This window comes from Bombina bombina, chromosome 5 (assembly GCF_027579735.1).
Source record: "Bombina bombina isolate aBomBom1 chromosome 5, aBomBom1.pri, whole genome shotgun sequence".
Taxonomy (NCBI): Eukaryota; Metazoa; Chordata; class Amphibia; order Anura; family Bombinatoridae; genus Bombina; species Bombina bombina.
The window spans coordinates 109,904,959-109,922,932 of NC_069503.1; the positions used below are offsets into that span (position 1 = coordinate 109,904,959).

General features: G+C 38.7%; 1 protein-coding gene across 1 annotated transcript in view; it reads left to right on the forward strand.

The window, feature by feature from the left end:
• Positions 1-811: 811 nt before the first annotated feature.
• LOC128660029 (oocyte zinc finger protein XlCOF6-like) overlaps positions 812-17,974 on the forward strand; it is a 109,166-nt gene continuing 92,003 nt past the window's right edge. Inside the window, exon 1 of the mRNA XM_053713632.1 lies at positions 812-928. Coding sequence (XP_053569607.1) covers positions 910-928 — 19 coding nt within the window. The 5' untranslated portion in view covers positions 812-909. The remainder of the gene's footprint in view (positions 929-17,974) is intronic.

Below are 17,974 nucleotides of genomic sequence, written 5' to 3' on the forward strand. Positions count from 1 at the left end.
GGGGTCAGAGATAGCGGGGGCGGCAGATTAGGGGTTAATAAGTGTAAGGTTAGGAGTGTTTAGACTCAGGGTACATGTTAGGGTGTTAGGTGCAGACTTAGGAAGTGTTTCCCCATAGAAAACAATGGGGCTGCTTTAAGAGCTGAACGCTGCTTTTTTGCAGGTGTTAGGTTTTTTTTCAGCTCAAACGGCCCATTGTTTTCTATGGGGGAATCGTGCACGAGCACGTTTTTGAAGCTGGCCGCGTCCGTAAGCACCGCTGGTATTTAGAGTTGCAGTGGCGGTAAATATGCTCTATGCTCCCTTTTTGGAGCCTAACGCAGCCCTTCTGTGAACTCTAAATACCAGCGGTATTTAAAAGGTGCGGAAGAAAAAAAGCATGCGTAGCTAACGCACCCCTTTGGCCGCAGAACTCTAAATCTAGTTTCCAATTTACTTCTATTATTTAATTTGCTTCCTTCTCCTTAGCTTTATCTAAGAAAGCCCAGGAGCAGCAGAGAGCCTAGGTTCTAGCTGTTGATTGGTAGCTGCATATATATATATATATATATATATATATATATATATATATATATCGATTTGTGATTTGCTTACCCATAAGTTCAGTTAGAAACCATTAGTGCATTGCTGCTACTTCAACAAATGATACCAAGAGAATGAAACAAATTAGATAATTAAATTAAATTAGAAAGTTGTTTACAATTGTATTCTCTATCTGAATCATGAAAGAAAAACTTTGGATTTTATGTCCCTTTTAATCAGGACCATTATTTATTATTATCTTTCTAAACCATTTAATAAACTTTTTACAGACACGGCCAGAGCACTGAGAGGTATCAGGTATTGATGTAACTGGAGTGAATAAGGGAACCTTCTTCCTGAGCACAGACATTGGAGCCTGTTATCAGCATGAACTCATATGTGTTAGGTGAGTAAAATCAGATATTATGCTGACTTTAATTACTGGGAAAATAGAATAGATCACTCATTAAACAAATATAAACTATTATATTTATATCTGCATCTTTAAGAATATTTGTGTCAGTGACAGTTATAAAGAAGGAACAACCCCCATTTATTTCATGTAATTGGCAAGAGTGCATGAGCTAGTGACGTATGGGATATACAATCCTACCAGGAGGGGCAAAGTTTCCCAAACCTCAAAATGCCTATAAATACACCCCTCACCACACCCACAATTCAGTTTTACAAACTTTGCCTCCTATGGAGGTGGTGAAGTAAGTTTGTGCTAAGATTTCTATGTTGATATGCGCTTCTCAGTTTTTTTTGAAGCCCGGTTCCTCTCAGAGTGCAGTGAATGACAGAGGAATGTGAAGGGAGTATTACCTATTGAATACAATGGTCATCCTAATGGGGATCTATTTCAAAGGTTCTCTGTCATCGGTCGTAGAGATTCATCTCCTACCTCCCTTTTCAGATCGACGATATACTTTTATATACCATTACCTCTGCTGATTCTCGTTTCAGTACTGGTTTGGCTATCTACTTTATGTAGATGAGTGTCTTTTGGTATGTTTCTTTTATTTAAGACACTCTCAGCTATGGTTTGGCACTTTATATTTAAAGTTCTAAATATATGTTTGTACTTATATTTGCCATGATTCAGGTTTATCAGTATATTTCCTTTTTGCAGACTGTCAGTTTCATATTTGGGAAATGCATAGAAAAAAAAAAAAGATTTTTCTTCTTACCTGAAGTTTTCAAATTGATTCTCTTTTCAAAATTGCAGGCTGTTATAGCACAAAATGCTATAATTTATTGCGTCATTCTTGGCGCGAGATTTTTTTGGCACGAGAATTATGTTTGTTGACGTAATTTCGTCATTTCCGGCGTCTTAGTTGGCGCCGAGTTTTTTCACGTAGTTGCGTCATCTATGACGTGCGTGTTCTTGCGCCAAAAAATATTTTGTCAGTTGGGCGTCATACTTGGCGCCAAACTTTTTGACATTATTTAAGACTTCATTTCTTTTTGCTTCTGGTTTCCAGAGGCTTATTTTGTTTTGCATTTCTTTCCCATTCCTGAAACTGTCATATAAGGAAATTGATAATTTTGCTTTATATGTTATTTTTTCTCTTACATATTGCAAGATGTCTCAAACTGACCCTGTTTTAGAATCTACTACTGGAATCCTGCTGCATGATGCCGGTTCTACCAAAGCTAAGTGTATTTGGGGGGGGGGGGCGTGGCTAGGAAGCAGCTATGCTAGACTGCAAAATATGAAGCTCCCAGTTCTCAACTGATAATCCGCCGATTATTTCAGAATAACATCATCATCCAACCTTAAGATCACAAGATACAAATACTTTAGTGAATTCTGCTTTGAAGGATACCAAGATCATCTAAACATAATTTGCTGGGACCGGATCTAGCCCGACGTGAACCAAGGCAGCGGCCTATACTGTGTTCATGATACCCCCGGTTTACCGGGTTTAGCAGCTGGTATTCTGCGGATTTCTTGCTCTATAAAATTCTTTCCCTACTTTGTGTTTGAGCATGGAGGACTGCCACATACAGATCAGAATGCGACTGGCCGAATTTAAAGATGCATCACAGCTTTGAAAATGTAATATGTGAGGCCAGAATACAGCATACAGAGAAAGTTGCCACAGTACTTGAATTTTCGGATGAAAGGGATTCAGTCCCGTGCTGCGGGAGCATCCAGCTGCATGCAAGACCGTGTACAACAGAACCCGAGTCTTATTGCTTGGCCCTGGATTCCTGTGATTGGGGCTCTTATCTTGCAAATATCCTACCCAGTTGAAGAGAATGCGGCCGATCTCTTGGGCTGGAGTGTGAGGTCCCCACAGATCAGCGGGACACATTTCTCTCGACATCGCTTGGAGCATATCAGGATTCGAAGCTGAGAGGGACTCTATTTAATTTGCTTTACTTTGAAACACATTAATTCCCCTAATGTCACTAGATCTTCCTCATGCCAGAAATGGTAGCTGTAAATGTGTACATTGGAGGGAAGGCGTGGGTTAAAATAAACAGAGCTCATCACATACTCGATTGTTTTATATAGCAGAGAAAGGCAGCATGCTAAATTGTGACATAACACTACAACATAAGCCCATCTACAGAACATATGCATGTATGATTGCTCTGCAGCAGGTCATCGAGTATATATGATATTATAACGGTGACTTTCATATAAGAATCCATCCTTGAGTATTTTATGAAGACTAAACTGTCTGATTCTTTTTGTAAATAATCTGCTCGGATGTTCTAATGGCTAGCTGATCGCTATTCTTGGGCGATACCGTGTGCATAGTACTAGAGATTTCATATACTATGTGAGACTGCATGGACATTTCATATATATACAATCCTATTATATGCTTCTAGTAAGGCTACTTGACTTTATGGGTTAGGTAAATTGCATAGCTACACACAGCACAAATATTTGGGTAATGTAGAGTTAATAATTTTATGTGAGTATTTTTTACCATCTACAACTTCAACTGGTGAATAGAATATATGCCTTGTTAGGTAGTATAGTTAGACTGGAAAAAAAATCTAGTATTTTTACTTTTAGAGTGCAAAACTCAAGCATCTCATGTTGCTGTCACCTAGACCTAGAGGGAATGTCAGTTACCAATTACCCTCTCTGGCCACCTAAGCAAATTGCACCCATGTATTCCCAGTTTGACACCCTAACCCACTTTATTTAAAGTCATTCATGCTAAAGTCCATACAATTCACATTGAAACTAGACCATAAGGTTGAGACTCTATAACATCATGATGATATAGTAAGGGTATAGGCTCTATGTAGTACTCTAACTGATTATGATGGTGCATACTTTATATTACTCTTATTTAAATATGCTGCGATTTAAGTACAAAAGATTTATCTGCCATATATGAGTATGATTATTGGCAAACAAATGGGATTAAGGATCCCTGAAAGAATAATGCCCTAATAGCACTCTGTGCCCAGACTATTGGTAGGGGCAAAAAAAGAATTTTAAAATTTAACTTTTATTATTTATTTAAAATATGGGTAAACACACACATTTAAAATTGTAGTTTAACCTTGGTAGCTGTATCTCAAGAGCACTATTATCAATTAATCTGGCCTTTAAACCATTATTATTTTCTAGTCTCTTCAGTGTAAATGGTACTATTGATCTCGGTTGCTCTATGCCTTGGTAAGTGTGATTTTGCTGAGTTCACACCTTACCCGGACAGTAAATTACTGTGTTATCTGGTCTCTAGGGTGTCAGTATAGTAGAGTGGATATATGTGCTTTTATTTGAATACTTCTGGCTGACGTCACTTGTTACCAAACATAATATAATATGCTTCCCGGATTATTGGACTGTAGAATATGATTTAAGGTATAATTCTGGTTGTGATTCAATATTAATAAAGCCTATCTCCAACCTAGGTTGTGGTTGCTTTAAGGGATATGCGCTATTATAATCAGTGTTCTGGGGTAATCATGCAGTTCTGCACAACTGTCCTTATTTTGTCATAGACTCCTGTGATTTTAAATCACTCGTAACATCTGTTGCTGCGTTTACTATACCCTCATTCGTATGCACATCATCCTGTATTTATGTTACTTGAACCACTTCATTTATTATTTGTTCTACATTCAGTAGTTGCAGTTCTCTTATTGGCTGTATATATCGTTCTTTTATGTAATCGTGTGTTTTGCATATACGTTCTTTATTTGTTATCTTAACTTTGTTTTTGAGCCCCCTCAAGCATTTGCCTTTAAATGTGTTTTGCGTTCATTAGATATGCGCACCATTCATTTTCTTGTTTTTTGATAACTATCGATCTGGATCTATGATATCTCTTGTGTGATCGATATAATTCTATCTCTTTATTTGGCAAGTATGTTCTATTATGTGATCGATATAATTCTATCTCTTTATTTGGCAAGTATGTTCTATTTGGGTTGACTCTTAATCAATTTCAATGTTAAGATAAAATGGAACATTGAAATGTGATTTGAATAGTATTACTAAGTGATCTGTTTTGGTATCCACAGAAAAACCGATACTGTTCTTAGTCTTGTAACTGTGATTCTATATTAAGTTACAACGTATCATGCACTCAATTCATACACACCTCATTCGTTTTTCTTACATACTGAATTATAAAATATATATACAGCTGTCTATATTTCCATAAGCATATATATTTAAGTATTGTTGAGCTTTTTTATTTTTTATTTTTTATTTTTCCTGTTTGGTTTATATCAAGTGGTTTCAGTCGAGTTTGTCACTCTTTATATCCACAGTTTGTCTATCTCTGTATGGAATTGAAGCTGTGTGATTTATATCAAGTGGTTTCAGTCTAGTTTGTCACTCTTTATATTCACAGTTTGTCTATCTCTGTATAGAATTGAAGCTACGAGCTATATATTTATACTTTCTTTCTATATAATTAAATCTCTAGCTCGCTTCAATTAGTTGTGACAAACTGTGCTGTTTGTTATCGTAATCGTCAGCACATTGTTTATCAGGCTGAGTCTTTATGCTTGGCTCCTATATCCCATCACAGTTCTCCACTATTTACCGCTATTGCCGTCAAACATTATTAAGTATTATTATCTAAGTACACTTAGCTAGGTTAAACTTTTTTAAAAAACATAACAATTGAGGGACCCCATTATCCCACACAACCCCCCTGACGCGTTTCGCCTGTTTAGGCTTTATCAAAGGCGGCGGGCCGCCGTGGTTTAACCTATTTATACGCATTTGAGCCGGATATCCCGCCCCTACTGCTTTCTGATTGGTTGTATTGTCATGGTTACAGCCAATCGGGACTCGATTAGTTCCGTGAATATTTCTGAAGTTTTTAAGGAGGACTGCATCATTTCTCCTCCGTATTATTAAGGTGGATTATTATGTCCAGTTACCTGATATTTCACTCTATTACTGATATATTCTCATAATGTACATTAAGCGGAGAGTGAGATTTTCTGCATCATTTTTCCTCCGTACTGTTGAGGTGGATTATTATATTCAATTACCTGAAATTTTTATGTTTTTGATGTATATTACAGTATTGGCATTGAACAGAAAGTAAGATTTTCCTTCATATGTGAGGTTGAGGTTTGCTTTTAGGGAAAATAGGAATCAAATGCTCTTGCTTATGGTTGATATATTTTATCATTTGTAGTTTGTGATATACTTTTTTAAAAACTGTTGCTTGGTTCTAAAACCATGTGTGTACAATCCTGTGATATGATTATGTGTCAATGTGATATGATTTTATATCAATATTTGGTGTTTATATAAAATTGTGGTGGTGCTCATTTTGCCTAAAGATATTCTTTTGTGCTTATATACAAATGCGCTTTAGTCTCAGAGTGTGTGAAGAAGTGTTTCATTCAAAGGGAAGTGTTGAGTGATGAAAAATGAAAACTTTAAATTATATTGTGATTTAATCTAAGTCCTATTAAAGTTCTATAGTCAATGAAAAAATAAAAACTCTATAAATTCGTGATAATTTTGGAAGGAATATATTTGAGAAACTTCATAATTTATTGCGTAGTTCTGAAGAGGTTCGAATTGCTTTTATTTGTTTTGTAATTCCTTAAGAAAAACTCACTATTGTCAAATATTTACTCTTATAATTTCTCATATATTTGTACCTATTTGCATAGTTCATTTGTTTGTCTACTTAAATTTGCAATTTTAGGATTATCTGTTCTTTTTCTTGATCTTCCTAGGGATCCTTGCTTCAAATGACCCCCATTTTTAATCCTAACTCCAGAACTATTGTATTATCATATATATCTTGATTTTGTATCTCCATATACATTGGTGTTAGTAGTTTTCTCAATTCATATCTAATTCTCTACTATTATGTTAATAGCACTTACTTGACATTTTAAAAGAAGGGGGGGTGTTGCAAACTATAAGTGCTTGTGAAATTGAAACCATTTCCCTATTTCTACAATGTGAATGTGTCATTTGATTTTAGTGCTCCTGATATGTGTTCGAATGGTCCTTATTATGTGAATAGTTACTGGTGCTAATCAACTCTTATTTAACCTATTCTTAAATTCCCACTACAAGTTCCTATTTCGACTTCCCTATCATTGTAGTCATTTTTTGTTGTCAATGTCATGTCTCCTTTATTTACATCTTTCTTGTTATTCTAATGTTTATAAAAACACATAATAGTTGTTATTTTCATTTATACCATTGGGGTGTACTGTGTTTAGTAAATATATCCATTTACTCTCTGCTTTTAATAGGGATTTCTCAAGGTCTCCCCCTCTGATTCCTAGTTTTATCTGTTCTATTCCCCAACATTGTAAATTTCTGGTATCTGAATTGTGTTTATGTAGAAAATGGAACGCCACACTTGTTATGGTTTTACCATCCTCCACATCTTTCTTGGCATTTCTGATATTTCTTAAATGTTCCATTAATCTCACTCTCAACATACGTGTGGTCATGCCCACATAGTACAAGTGGCACGAGCATTGTAGTACATAGATCACCCCTTGTGTATTGCAACTGATATAGTTGTTTATACGGTGAGTGAAACCAAATCTGTCGGTGATCGTACTTGTCTTCTTGATGTAATGACATGTAGAACAAGTGCCACACTTGAAGGACCCAGGGGTAAATGATGTCATAGTTTTTTTCTTTGTATAATGACTCCTAGTTAACAAGTCTTTCATATTTCTTGATCGTCTATATCCTATCTCTGGTTTTTCTCCTAGATGGGCTTTTAATATTGGATCAGAAGTTAAAACGTGCCAGTGTTTATTAATGACATTTTTGATTTGAGTCATTTGTGAAGAGTATGTTAAAATCAATCTGGTTTTGTTGTCCTGTTTTTTACACTTTTTTGTTAGTAGTTCTTTTCGATTAGTTCTCATAGCTTTATTTTTTGCCTTTTTTATGCTTGTCTTACTGTATCCTCTCTTGATTAACCTTTCCTCCAGTTCTTTTGCTCGGATTTTAAATGTGCTCAGGTCTGTACAGTTTCTTCTAGTTCTCAAAAATTCACCAGTTGGCAATCCCCGTATTGTTCCTGGTGCGTGGGCACTTGCTTTATGCAACAAGCTATTGGTTGCCGTTTTCTTCCTGAAGAGGTCAGTTGTTACTCTTCCATCTTCCTCTTTTTTGATTTTTAAATCAAGGAATGCAATTTCTGTTTGACTTGCTTCAGTGGTTAGCTTAATATTTAAGTCATTCGAATTCAGTATATTTAAGAATTCGAGTAAGATATCATATGGCCCTTCCCATATAAACAGAATATCATCTATAAATCTGAGCCATAGAGGTATATACTCTGTGTACTTCGAGTTGTTCTCCGTGAAAACGTATTCAGCCTCCCACCATCCCATAAACAGATTTGCATATGTGGGGGCACATGCTGTCCCCATCGCAGTCCCCCGAGTTTGTAAGTAAAAATTATTATCAAAGGTGAAAAAGTTGTATTGTAAGACAAATTTTAACAGGTTTATAACAAATTGATTGTGATTCTCATTCTCTTCAGATTTTTGGTTTAGAAAATATCTTACTGCATGAATTCCTTTGTCATGGTCAATAGAGGTGTATAACGCCTCCACGTCTGAAGTCACAAGCCATGTGTTTTTCTCAATGTGTACACTGTCTAGTTTTTGCAGAACCTCCATCGTATCCTGTACGTATGAAGGTAACTCATGCACAAAGGATCGTAATCTATAATCGATATACTGGCTCGCTTTTTCTGTAAGGCATCCTATGCCAGACAAGATAGGTCTTAGTAAGCCCTCCTGGAAGACCTATCTTGTCTGGCATAGGATGCCTTACAGAAAAAGCGAGCCAGTATATCGATTATAGATTACGATCCTTTGTGCATGAGTTACCTTCATACGTACAGGATACGATGGAGGTTCTGCAAAAACTAGACAGTGTACACATTGAGAAAAACACATGGCTTGTGACTTCAGACGTGGAGGCGTTATACACCTCTATTGACCATGACAAAGGAATTCATGCAGTAAGATATTTTCTAAACCAAAAATCTGAAGAGAATGAGAATCACAATCAATTTGTTATAAACCTGTTAAAATTTGTCTTACAATACAACTTTTTCACCTTTGATAATAATTTTTACTTACAAACTCGGGGGACTGCGATGGGGACAGCATGTGCCCCCACATATGCAAATCTGTTTATGGGATGGTGGGAGGCTGAATACGTTTTCACGGAGAACAACTCGAAGTACACAGAGTATATACCTCTATGGCTCAGATTTATAGATGATATTCTGTTTATATGGGAAGGGCCATATGATATCTTACTCGAATTCTTAAATATACTGAATTCGAATGACTTAAATATTAAGCTAACCACTGAAGCAAGTCAAACAGAAATTGCATTCCTTGATTTAAAAATCAAAAAAGAGGAAGATGGAAGAGTAACAACTGACCTCTTCAGGAAGAAAACGGCAACCAATAGCTTGTTGCATAAAGCAAGTGCCCACGCACCAGGAACAATACGGGGATTGCCAACTGGTGAATTTTTGAGAACTAGAAGAAACTGTACAGACCTGAGCACATTTAAAATCCGAGCAAAAGAACTGGAGGAAAGGTTAATCAAGAGAGGATACAGTAAGACAAGCATAAAAAAGGCAAAAAATAAAGCTATGAGAACTAATCGAAAAGAACTACTAACAAAAAAGTGTAAAAAACAGGACAACAAAACCAGATTGATTTTAACATACTCTTCACAAATGACTCAAATCAAAAATGTCATTAATAAACACTGGCACGTTTTAACTTCTGATCCAATATTAAAAGCCCATCTAGGAGAAAAACCAGAGATAGGATATAGACGATCAAGAAATATGAAAGACTTGTTAACTAGGAGTCATTATACAAAGAAAAAAACTATGACATCATTTACCCCTGGGTCCTTCAAGTGTGGCACTTGTTCTACATGTCATTACATCAAGAAGACAAGTACGATCACCGACAGATTTGGTTTCACTCACCGTATAAACAACTATATCAGTTGCAATACACAAGGGGTGATCTATGTACTACAATGCTCGTGCCACTTGTACTATGTGGGCATGACCACACGTATGTTGAGAGTGAGATTAATGGAACATTTAAGAAATATCAGAAATGCCAAGAAAGATGTGGAGGATGGTAAAACCATAACAAGTGTGGCGTTCCATTTTCTACATAAACACAATTCAGATACCAGAAATTTACAATGTTGGGGAATAGAACAGATAAAACTAGGAATCAGAGGGGGAGACCTTGAGAAATCCCTATTAAAAGCAGAGAGTAAATGGATATATTTACTAAACACAGTACACCCCAATGGTATAAATGAAAATAACAACTATTATGTGTTTTTATAAACATTAGAATAACAAGAAAGATGTAAATAAAGGAGACATGACATTGACAACAAAAAATGACTACAATGATAGGGAAGTCGAAATAGGAACTTGTAGTGGGAATTTAAGAATAGGTTAAATAAGAGTTGATTAGCACCAGTAACTATTCACATAATAAGGACCATTCGAACACATATCAGGAGCACTAAAATCAAATGACACATTCACATTGTAGAAATAGGGAAATGGTTTCAATTTCACAAGCACTTATAGTTTGCAACACCCCCCCTTCTTTTAAAATGTCAAGTAAGTGCTATTAACATAATAGTAGAGAATTAGATATGAATTGAGAAAACTACTAACACCAATGTATATGGACATACAAAATCAAGATATATATGATAATACAATAGTTCTGGAGTTAGGATTAAAAATGGGGGTCATTTGAAGCAAGGATCCCTAGGAAGATCAAGAAAAAGAACAGATAATCCTAAAATTGCAAATTTAAGTAGACAAACAAATGAACTATGCAAATAGGTACAAATATATGAGAAATTATAAGAGTAAATATTTGACAATAGTGAGTTTTTCTTAAGGAATTACAAAACAAATAAAAGCAATTCGAACCTCTTCAGAACTACGCAATACAAAAACAAAAAACATAGGACTGTCTGATGACAACAGCCTGTTGTTGTCATCAGACAGTCCTATGTTTTTTGTTTTTGTTTGTGCCCTACTTGAAACAAGATTTTAAAGACACTAAGGTGTTATAAATAAATTTGAATTTTTAACACAGTGCCGGTGCTCCTATTTTCTACTTTGAACTGCTATAGAAAAATACAAAAAGGTATACTGATCACTCCCTATTCGGAGTGATCAGAAGGGCAGCAAGAAAAAAACAGCATACGCGTGCGTGCGTGCGGGGCTACCGCACTTGATCACTGCTTGGTTAACAGGTTAGATTGGTGCCCTTTTAAAGCCACAGGATTATCAAAATTAAGACTTCTGGTTAACCCTTAAATGGCTTACAAGGTGTAAAAAGACACACACAATTAATTGATATTACACAGAGTAGTAAGGAAAAATGTATACTAAGAGAAACAGATACTGTAACCTGATATATTAAGAAACAATGGCTACAACTGATGCAAATATAAAATGTTTTTTTTGGTTTCTTTAGACCTCTGTAAAAAATTGATCAAATCTCTACATAGTTAAACAAATAAATTAACATCTACCTCAACATTTAAACCCTCTGGGGATCTGGTCTGTAGATAGAATATCCACTTCACTTCCTTTTTACATAGGGCATAATCCCTATCTCCCCCTCTTTTAGAAAAGGGAACATGATCAATAGCCTGAAAGGTATCAAGTGTAGAATCACCATTATGTGCAAATTTAAAATGTGATGCTACTGATGTGAACACATCAGGGTCATCAATGTCCCTGATGTGTTCCAGAGCCCTATCTTTGAGAGCTCTTTTGGTTTTTCCAGTGTATTGTTTTTTTTTCACCCCCTACAGGTGAGGAGGTACACTACATGGGTAGATTTACATGATAACAAGAATTTTATATTGTACTCTTTATTAGTGACACTGGATTTAAAGGTGTCCCCCTCTATAATATAGTCACAAGTTTTGCAGATCCTGGCCCTACATTTACAAAACCCAGTTCTGCGTTTTAGCCAAGTCGATACCTTGTTCTCTGGTAAAAATGAAGGTGCAACAAAATTGCCTATAGTTTTGGCTCGTTTGGAAACACACTGCACTCCATTATATATAACTCTACTCAAAATGGGATCATTATTCAATATTGGAAGACATTCCCTGATGATCTTACTTATACATTTGAATTCTAAGCTAAAAGGAGTGCTGAAAATCACTTTGTTTATCTGTTCCTTTTTTTTTTATTCTTATTTTTGTTATAAGTCAGCAGGGAGTTACGGGGGATGTCATCAACAGGAGGTCATCAATGTAGCAGCCAAAATAAACAATATGACTTCTAAAGGGGTTACTATCTGCATAGACGTGGAGCAGTTCCCCCCAACCCATATATAGGTTGGCGTACGATGGGGCAAATTTTGCCCCCATCGCTGTTCCACGCCTCTGCAGATAGTAAGACCCCTCAAACAAAAAATAATTGTGTGTAAGCAAAAATTCTATGGTAACAGACAAAAAATGTTTAACGTCTTCAGTGTACTGAGGCAATTTATTCAAAATGCCAGAAATAGCCTGTAACCCCTGTGGTGCGGAATGTAGGTGTATAGTGAAGCCACATCAACAGTTACAAACTTGTAGGTAGATTTACATTCAAGATTTTGCAAACTTTTTAAGACCTGTGTAGAGTCCTGTATGTGACTCACAAGATCTCCAACTAAAGGCTTCAGAAATATATCAATCAATTCAGAGGTGGGCTCCAAAAGGGAGCCCATCCCCGAAATGATGGGTCTACCCGGCGGGTGTACTGGGTCTTTATGAAGCTTCGGTAAGAAGTAAAAGATAGGTACATTGGGGGCATCTGGCAAAAATTGCTCTTTCTTATGTTCAGGAAAAATACCTATTTGACAACCCAATGTAAGAATCTTTTCCAATTTGTTTTTGAAAAGTCTGGTAGGATTTTCTTTTAACTTAAAATACACTTCCTCATCTCTGAGTTGCCTCAGAGATTCAAATATGTAATATTCCTTGTCCATCACGACAACATTACCACCCTTATCGGATGATTTTATAACTATATTAATATTCTCTTTAAGAGAGACAAGGGTCTTATGTTGCTCACTGGTAATGTTGCTGCGATGTCTAAAGGATTTTTTCTTACACTTAGAATTTACTTTATCAGAAAGTTGTATTAACTTGTGTTCAATGGTTCTTTGGAAGATATCCAAACTCTTCCCTCTCGTGTGTATGGGGTAGAATGTATTACTCCCCTTGATTTTGGACAAATTGATCACAACTTCACCCCCACCATCAGCTCCTGAATTATCAACCTCACCCCCTAAAACTAGGAGATCAGTGATGGCACATTGATCCTTAAAATCTAAATCCTCTTGTTCAAGGACGCTGTTACCAATGGTTTCAGGAGTGTCTACCAAAATGTCACTCTGCTCGACACCATCCTGGGTACCATCAAAAAAATGTTTCTTGAGTGTCAGTTTTCTGACAAATTTATTAATGTCCAGGATGGTGTCGAACAAGCTGAACAGGCTGTAGGAGGGGGCGAGATTGTGTACTCACCGAAGACACACTGAAGAAACTATGTACTGTTCACTTCTGTGGAAGACTGGTAAGCACTGCTTCATCACTTTGTTTTGACTTGTTAAATTACAATAAATGGTGAGTATAAAGCCATATATACTTAACAGCTCATTTATGTGCAGATACCTACTTCTGTACTGTTCTCATATGCTCCCTATACTACTAGCCTGACCTATGTTTGTTTTTTTATTTTAATCACACCCTTTACTCTGCTAGTTTTATAGTTCATGATGTATGTGCTAGGTGCTGTGTGTGCTAGGTGCTGTGTGTGCTAGGTGCTGTATGTGCTAGGTGCTCTATGTGCTAGGTGCTGTATGTGCTAGGTGCTGTATGTGCTAGGTGCTGTATGTGCTAGGTGCTGTATGTGCTAGGTACTGTATGTGCTAGGTGCTGTGTGTGCTAGGTGCTGTATGTGCTAGGTGCTGTGTGTGCTGTGTGTGCTAGGTGCTGTGTGTGCTAGGTGCTGTGTGTGCTAGGTTCTGTGTGTGCTAGGTTCTGTGTGTGCTAGGTTCTGTGTGTGCTAGGTTCTGTGTGTGCTAGGTACTGTATGTGCTATGTGTAGTGATGTTGCAAACCTTAAAATTTTGGTTCGCGAACGGCGGACTCGAACTTCTGCTACTGTTCGCGAACTGGCGAACCGCTATTGACTTCAATAGGCAGGCGAACTTTAAAACCCACAAGGACACTTTCTGGCCACAATAGTGATGGAAAAGTTGTTTCAAGGGGACTAACACCTGGACTGTGGCATGCCGGGGATCCATGGCAAAACTTCCACGGAAAATTACATAGTTGATGCAGAGTCTGGTTTTAACCCATAAAGGGTCTTAATCACCTAACATTCCTAATTTTTTTTTTGAATAACGTGCTTTAAAACATCTGGTATGATGGGGGGCGGAGCTAGCCGGCGTCCAAGATGGTCAATAGCATGTAGAGCTCTGAAGTAGGGTCGGCCCAAAAACAGCCCTAACACCATAGAACCTGCGAGCTGGAAGCTAATAACCAGTGCATCTGTCTCCTAATAGCCCAGGGATCACATGAAGTGAGGCGGAGAAGACCCGGTGTTATAATTAGCACCGCACACTACCGCGGCCTCCCGCGGCCTTCTGACGGCTACCCACATGGCCCACATCGAGCCTTAACAACACCCGTTACGGAGGTGCGACGCACACAGAAGGCTTCACACCGCTTACCGGAGGAGCAACTCTACACCTCACGACCAGCGCTCTCCATCTGACTAGCCACGCGGACACCATGCGAGGGGTGAGAACGTAATGCAGACATGTTAGTCTCCATTGCCGCATAACACACACATCGTGGCCTCATCACAATAACCTCACACAGGGGTAATTACTCCCCCAAACGGGCAAATCACGTTATATAGCCTATCTAACCTCTATCACCCACCAATTATCCCTGCATTCTATGTGGACCACTGCGCTGCATGACACAAAGATGGCGCCGATAGTCACATCAGCACAGGAATTGCAGCCTCACTATACTTAGTGAAGAGGGAGATAATGCACACTTGCAGGCGCTCCATCTATCATTAAATTTACTCCTAGCCACAGCAACTGAACCAGCATATCACAACAGAAGGGCTCCCTTCCCACTATGTCAGCCAGGAGGGCACCTAGGGCTGAAAAATCCAGTAAGAGCAGCGCAACCCCTACAGTTCATAATTTTTTCAAAGCAGTTGAAATGGCTGCTACAGACCCAACTGAACACTCAGAAAAACTGCCTTCTTTATCATCTACATCAGATACAGGCACAACAGAGACAATGCTCACTAAAGCAGACCTGCAATCTCTACCCTCCAAAGAGGATTTCAACAATTTTATTGCCCAAGTCAGCTCCATGTTAAAGTCCAGCTTATCTGAAGTCAGAAAAGAGATAAGTGAAATTGGCAATAGAATAGCACAACTAGAAGAAGATTCAGAACACACAGATAGGCTGCTGGATGTTCAGTCACAACAGACATCCCACCATTCCACTCTAATAACACAACTACAGAACCAAGTGGAAGACTTGGATAATAGGGGGAGACGCCAGAACATTAGAATCCGGGGTGTCACTGAGAACATCAAAACCCCAGAGCTCCTCCCCTATTTACAGACCTTGCTTAACACACTTATGGATAACAAAGAAGAAATTGAGTATCCGCTTGATCGGTACCACAGAGCTTTGAGACCAACTCCCAAAGATGCAGCCCCTCCAAGGGACATAATTATAAAATTCACAAGTTTCAGAGACAAAGAAGATATCCTCACTGCGGCGAGGAAGAAATCACCCATATCACATAAGGGCTGTGCACTTCAATTTTTTGCTGATTTAAGTCAGCTCACACTAGCCAAGCGACGGGAGACCAGATACCTCACTTTACACCTCAGAGACCTTGGAATCCCCTACAGATGGGGCTTTCCATTTTGCCTCAAAGTGATCAAGGATAATACAACTGCAATCTACAGATCAACAGAGGACCTGGAAGACTTTTGCCCATCGCTACAGGAAGCCCCTAAAGACCAGCGCCCACCAAGACCACACAGGCAAGAATGGACTCCTGTCCACCATGGGAAAAAGACCAAGCCCTCCAAGGGAATGCCTCTGAATCAAGGAGCAGTCACCTGACTGCAAGGACTACCTTGTGTTAAGTAACCTATATCTGTTGATTGCCATGTTACACATTGCCACAGCGCGGTGTGTTCCATATAGACATTATGCCACATCCTAGGCACCTACCTGTTGCTTTGTTACTGTTTTGTTTTATTATGCCCTTTTTTTTTCTTTTTTTCCCTTCTCTGCACAGTACTAAAATTTAATTGTGTTTATGTTTTATTATGCCGCATGCGCCATGTATACAATAAACCAAGTATATGATTGTTGCGCCATATGCGCCAAAAGTACGACGAAAGGTTAACCATCCTACAGAGAGTTTGCTCCCTGTGGCAGCGTCTATACCTCATAATTCCAGCCCCATATTCTGAGGCCGACCTGCTACCGCAAGTCGTAGCAGCTACTTATTCCCCCCCCTACTCCCCCCTTTTTTTTGTTTTTCATTTTTATTCACCTGCAAGCGTAGCATGAGGTATGTTTATGCTTTTAGTTTAAGTTTTACACATGTTGCTTTGTTTTTGTTTACGTTTGCCTTTTACCATTTCAGATATGCCTTCTCTGAACTGCCTCTACCACCACCTACTTTTCCTCCCCCTTCTCCCTGGTCTGGTCGGACCCGCACGACTCACCCTAAAACTCAGCCCTGGGATCTGGATCCATTCGACATAAGGTACAATCCCCCTTGTGAGCACACAGCACAGAACCAGTATGGCTCCCACCCTTCCCACCTCCCCCTCCCCACTAATAGCTTAGAATGACTCTCACAGCGACACAGTACTCCCCCCCCACCGGAACACACACCATCAAACTAATAACCCTTAATACCAGGGGACTGAACTCACCCACAAAGAGGTTGGTCGCTCTCTCCTGTTTTAAAAGAGCTAAGGCAGATGTAGTCTTCATACAGGAGACGCACTTCCCGAAAGATAACTCACCTAAATTCTCAAATAGAGACTTCCCCACTGCATACTTTGCGTCCCATACCAGCAAGCGTAGAGGGGTAGGGATTATGTTCCACAGATCACTACCGTTTCAATTGTCACAAGTAGAGGCAGACCCAGGGGGCAGATGGCTAATCCTTACTGGCCTTCTATACAATCGACCTATTACCCTGGCCAACATCTACACCCCAAACTCCAAACAGGCACAGTTTTTTAGAAAAGTCGCAAATAAGATATTCCAGGTTCAAAAGGGCTCTCTAGTCATGGCCGGGGATTTGAACGTAGCCCTTGACCCTTGCATTGACTGTTCCCTAAGCCAAGGCAGTGTACCCCTTAAAACCATCCAAGACATAACTACGACCACCCACAAACTTACCCTGATAGACGTTTGGCGGGCGAAACATCCAGGCCAACGCGACTACACGTTTTTCTCTAACCCACACAGGTGCTACTCACGTATAGACTACATTTTCACCGACCAAATTACCTACAGCCTAGTGAGGGACGCCGACATAGAACCTATTAGTTGGACAGACCATGCTATGGTGACAACCACATTAAACTGGTCAGATAGGCCCCTTTCCCCTTATGTGTGGAGGCTCGATGAATCACTGCTAAAAAGACCTGAGTTGTACACACGTTTGGCAGAAAAACTAAAAGAATATTTCTTCTGTTATGTGTGATCAGTCCACGGGTCATCATTACTTCTGGGATATAACTCCTCCCCAACAGGAAATGCAAGAGGATTCACCCAGCAGAGCTGCATATAGCTCCTCCCCTCTACGTCACTCCCAGTCATTCTCTTGCACCCAACGACTAGATAGGATGT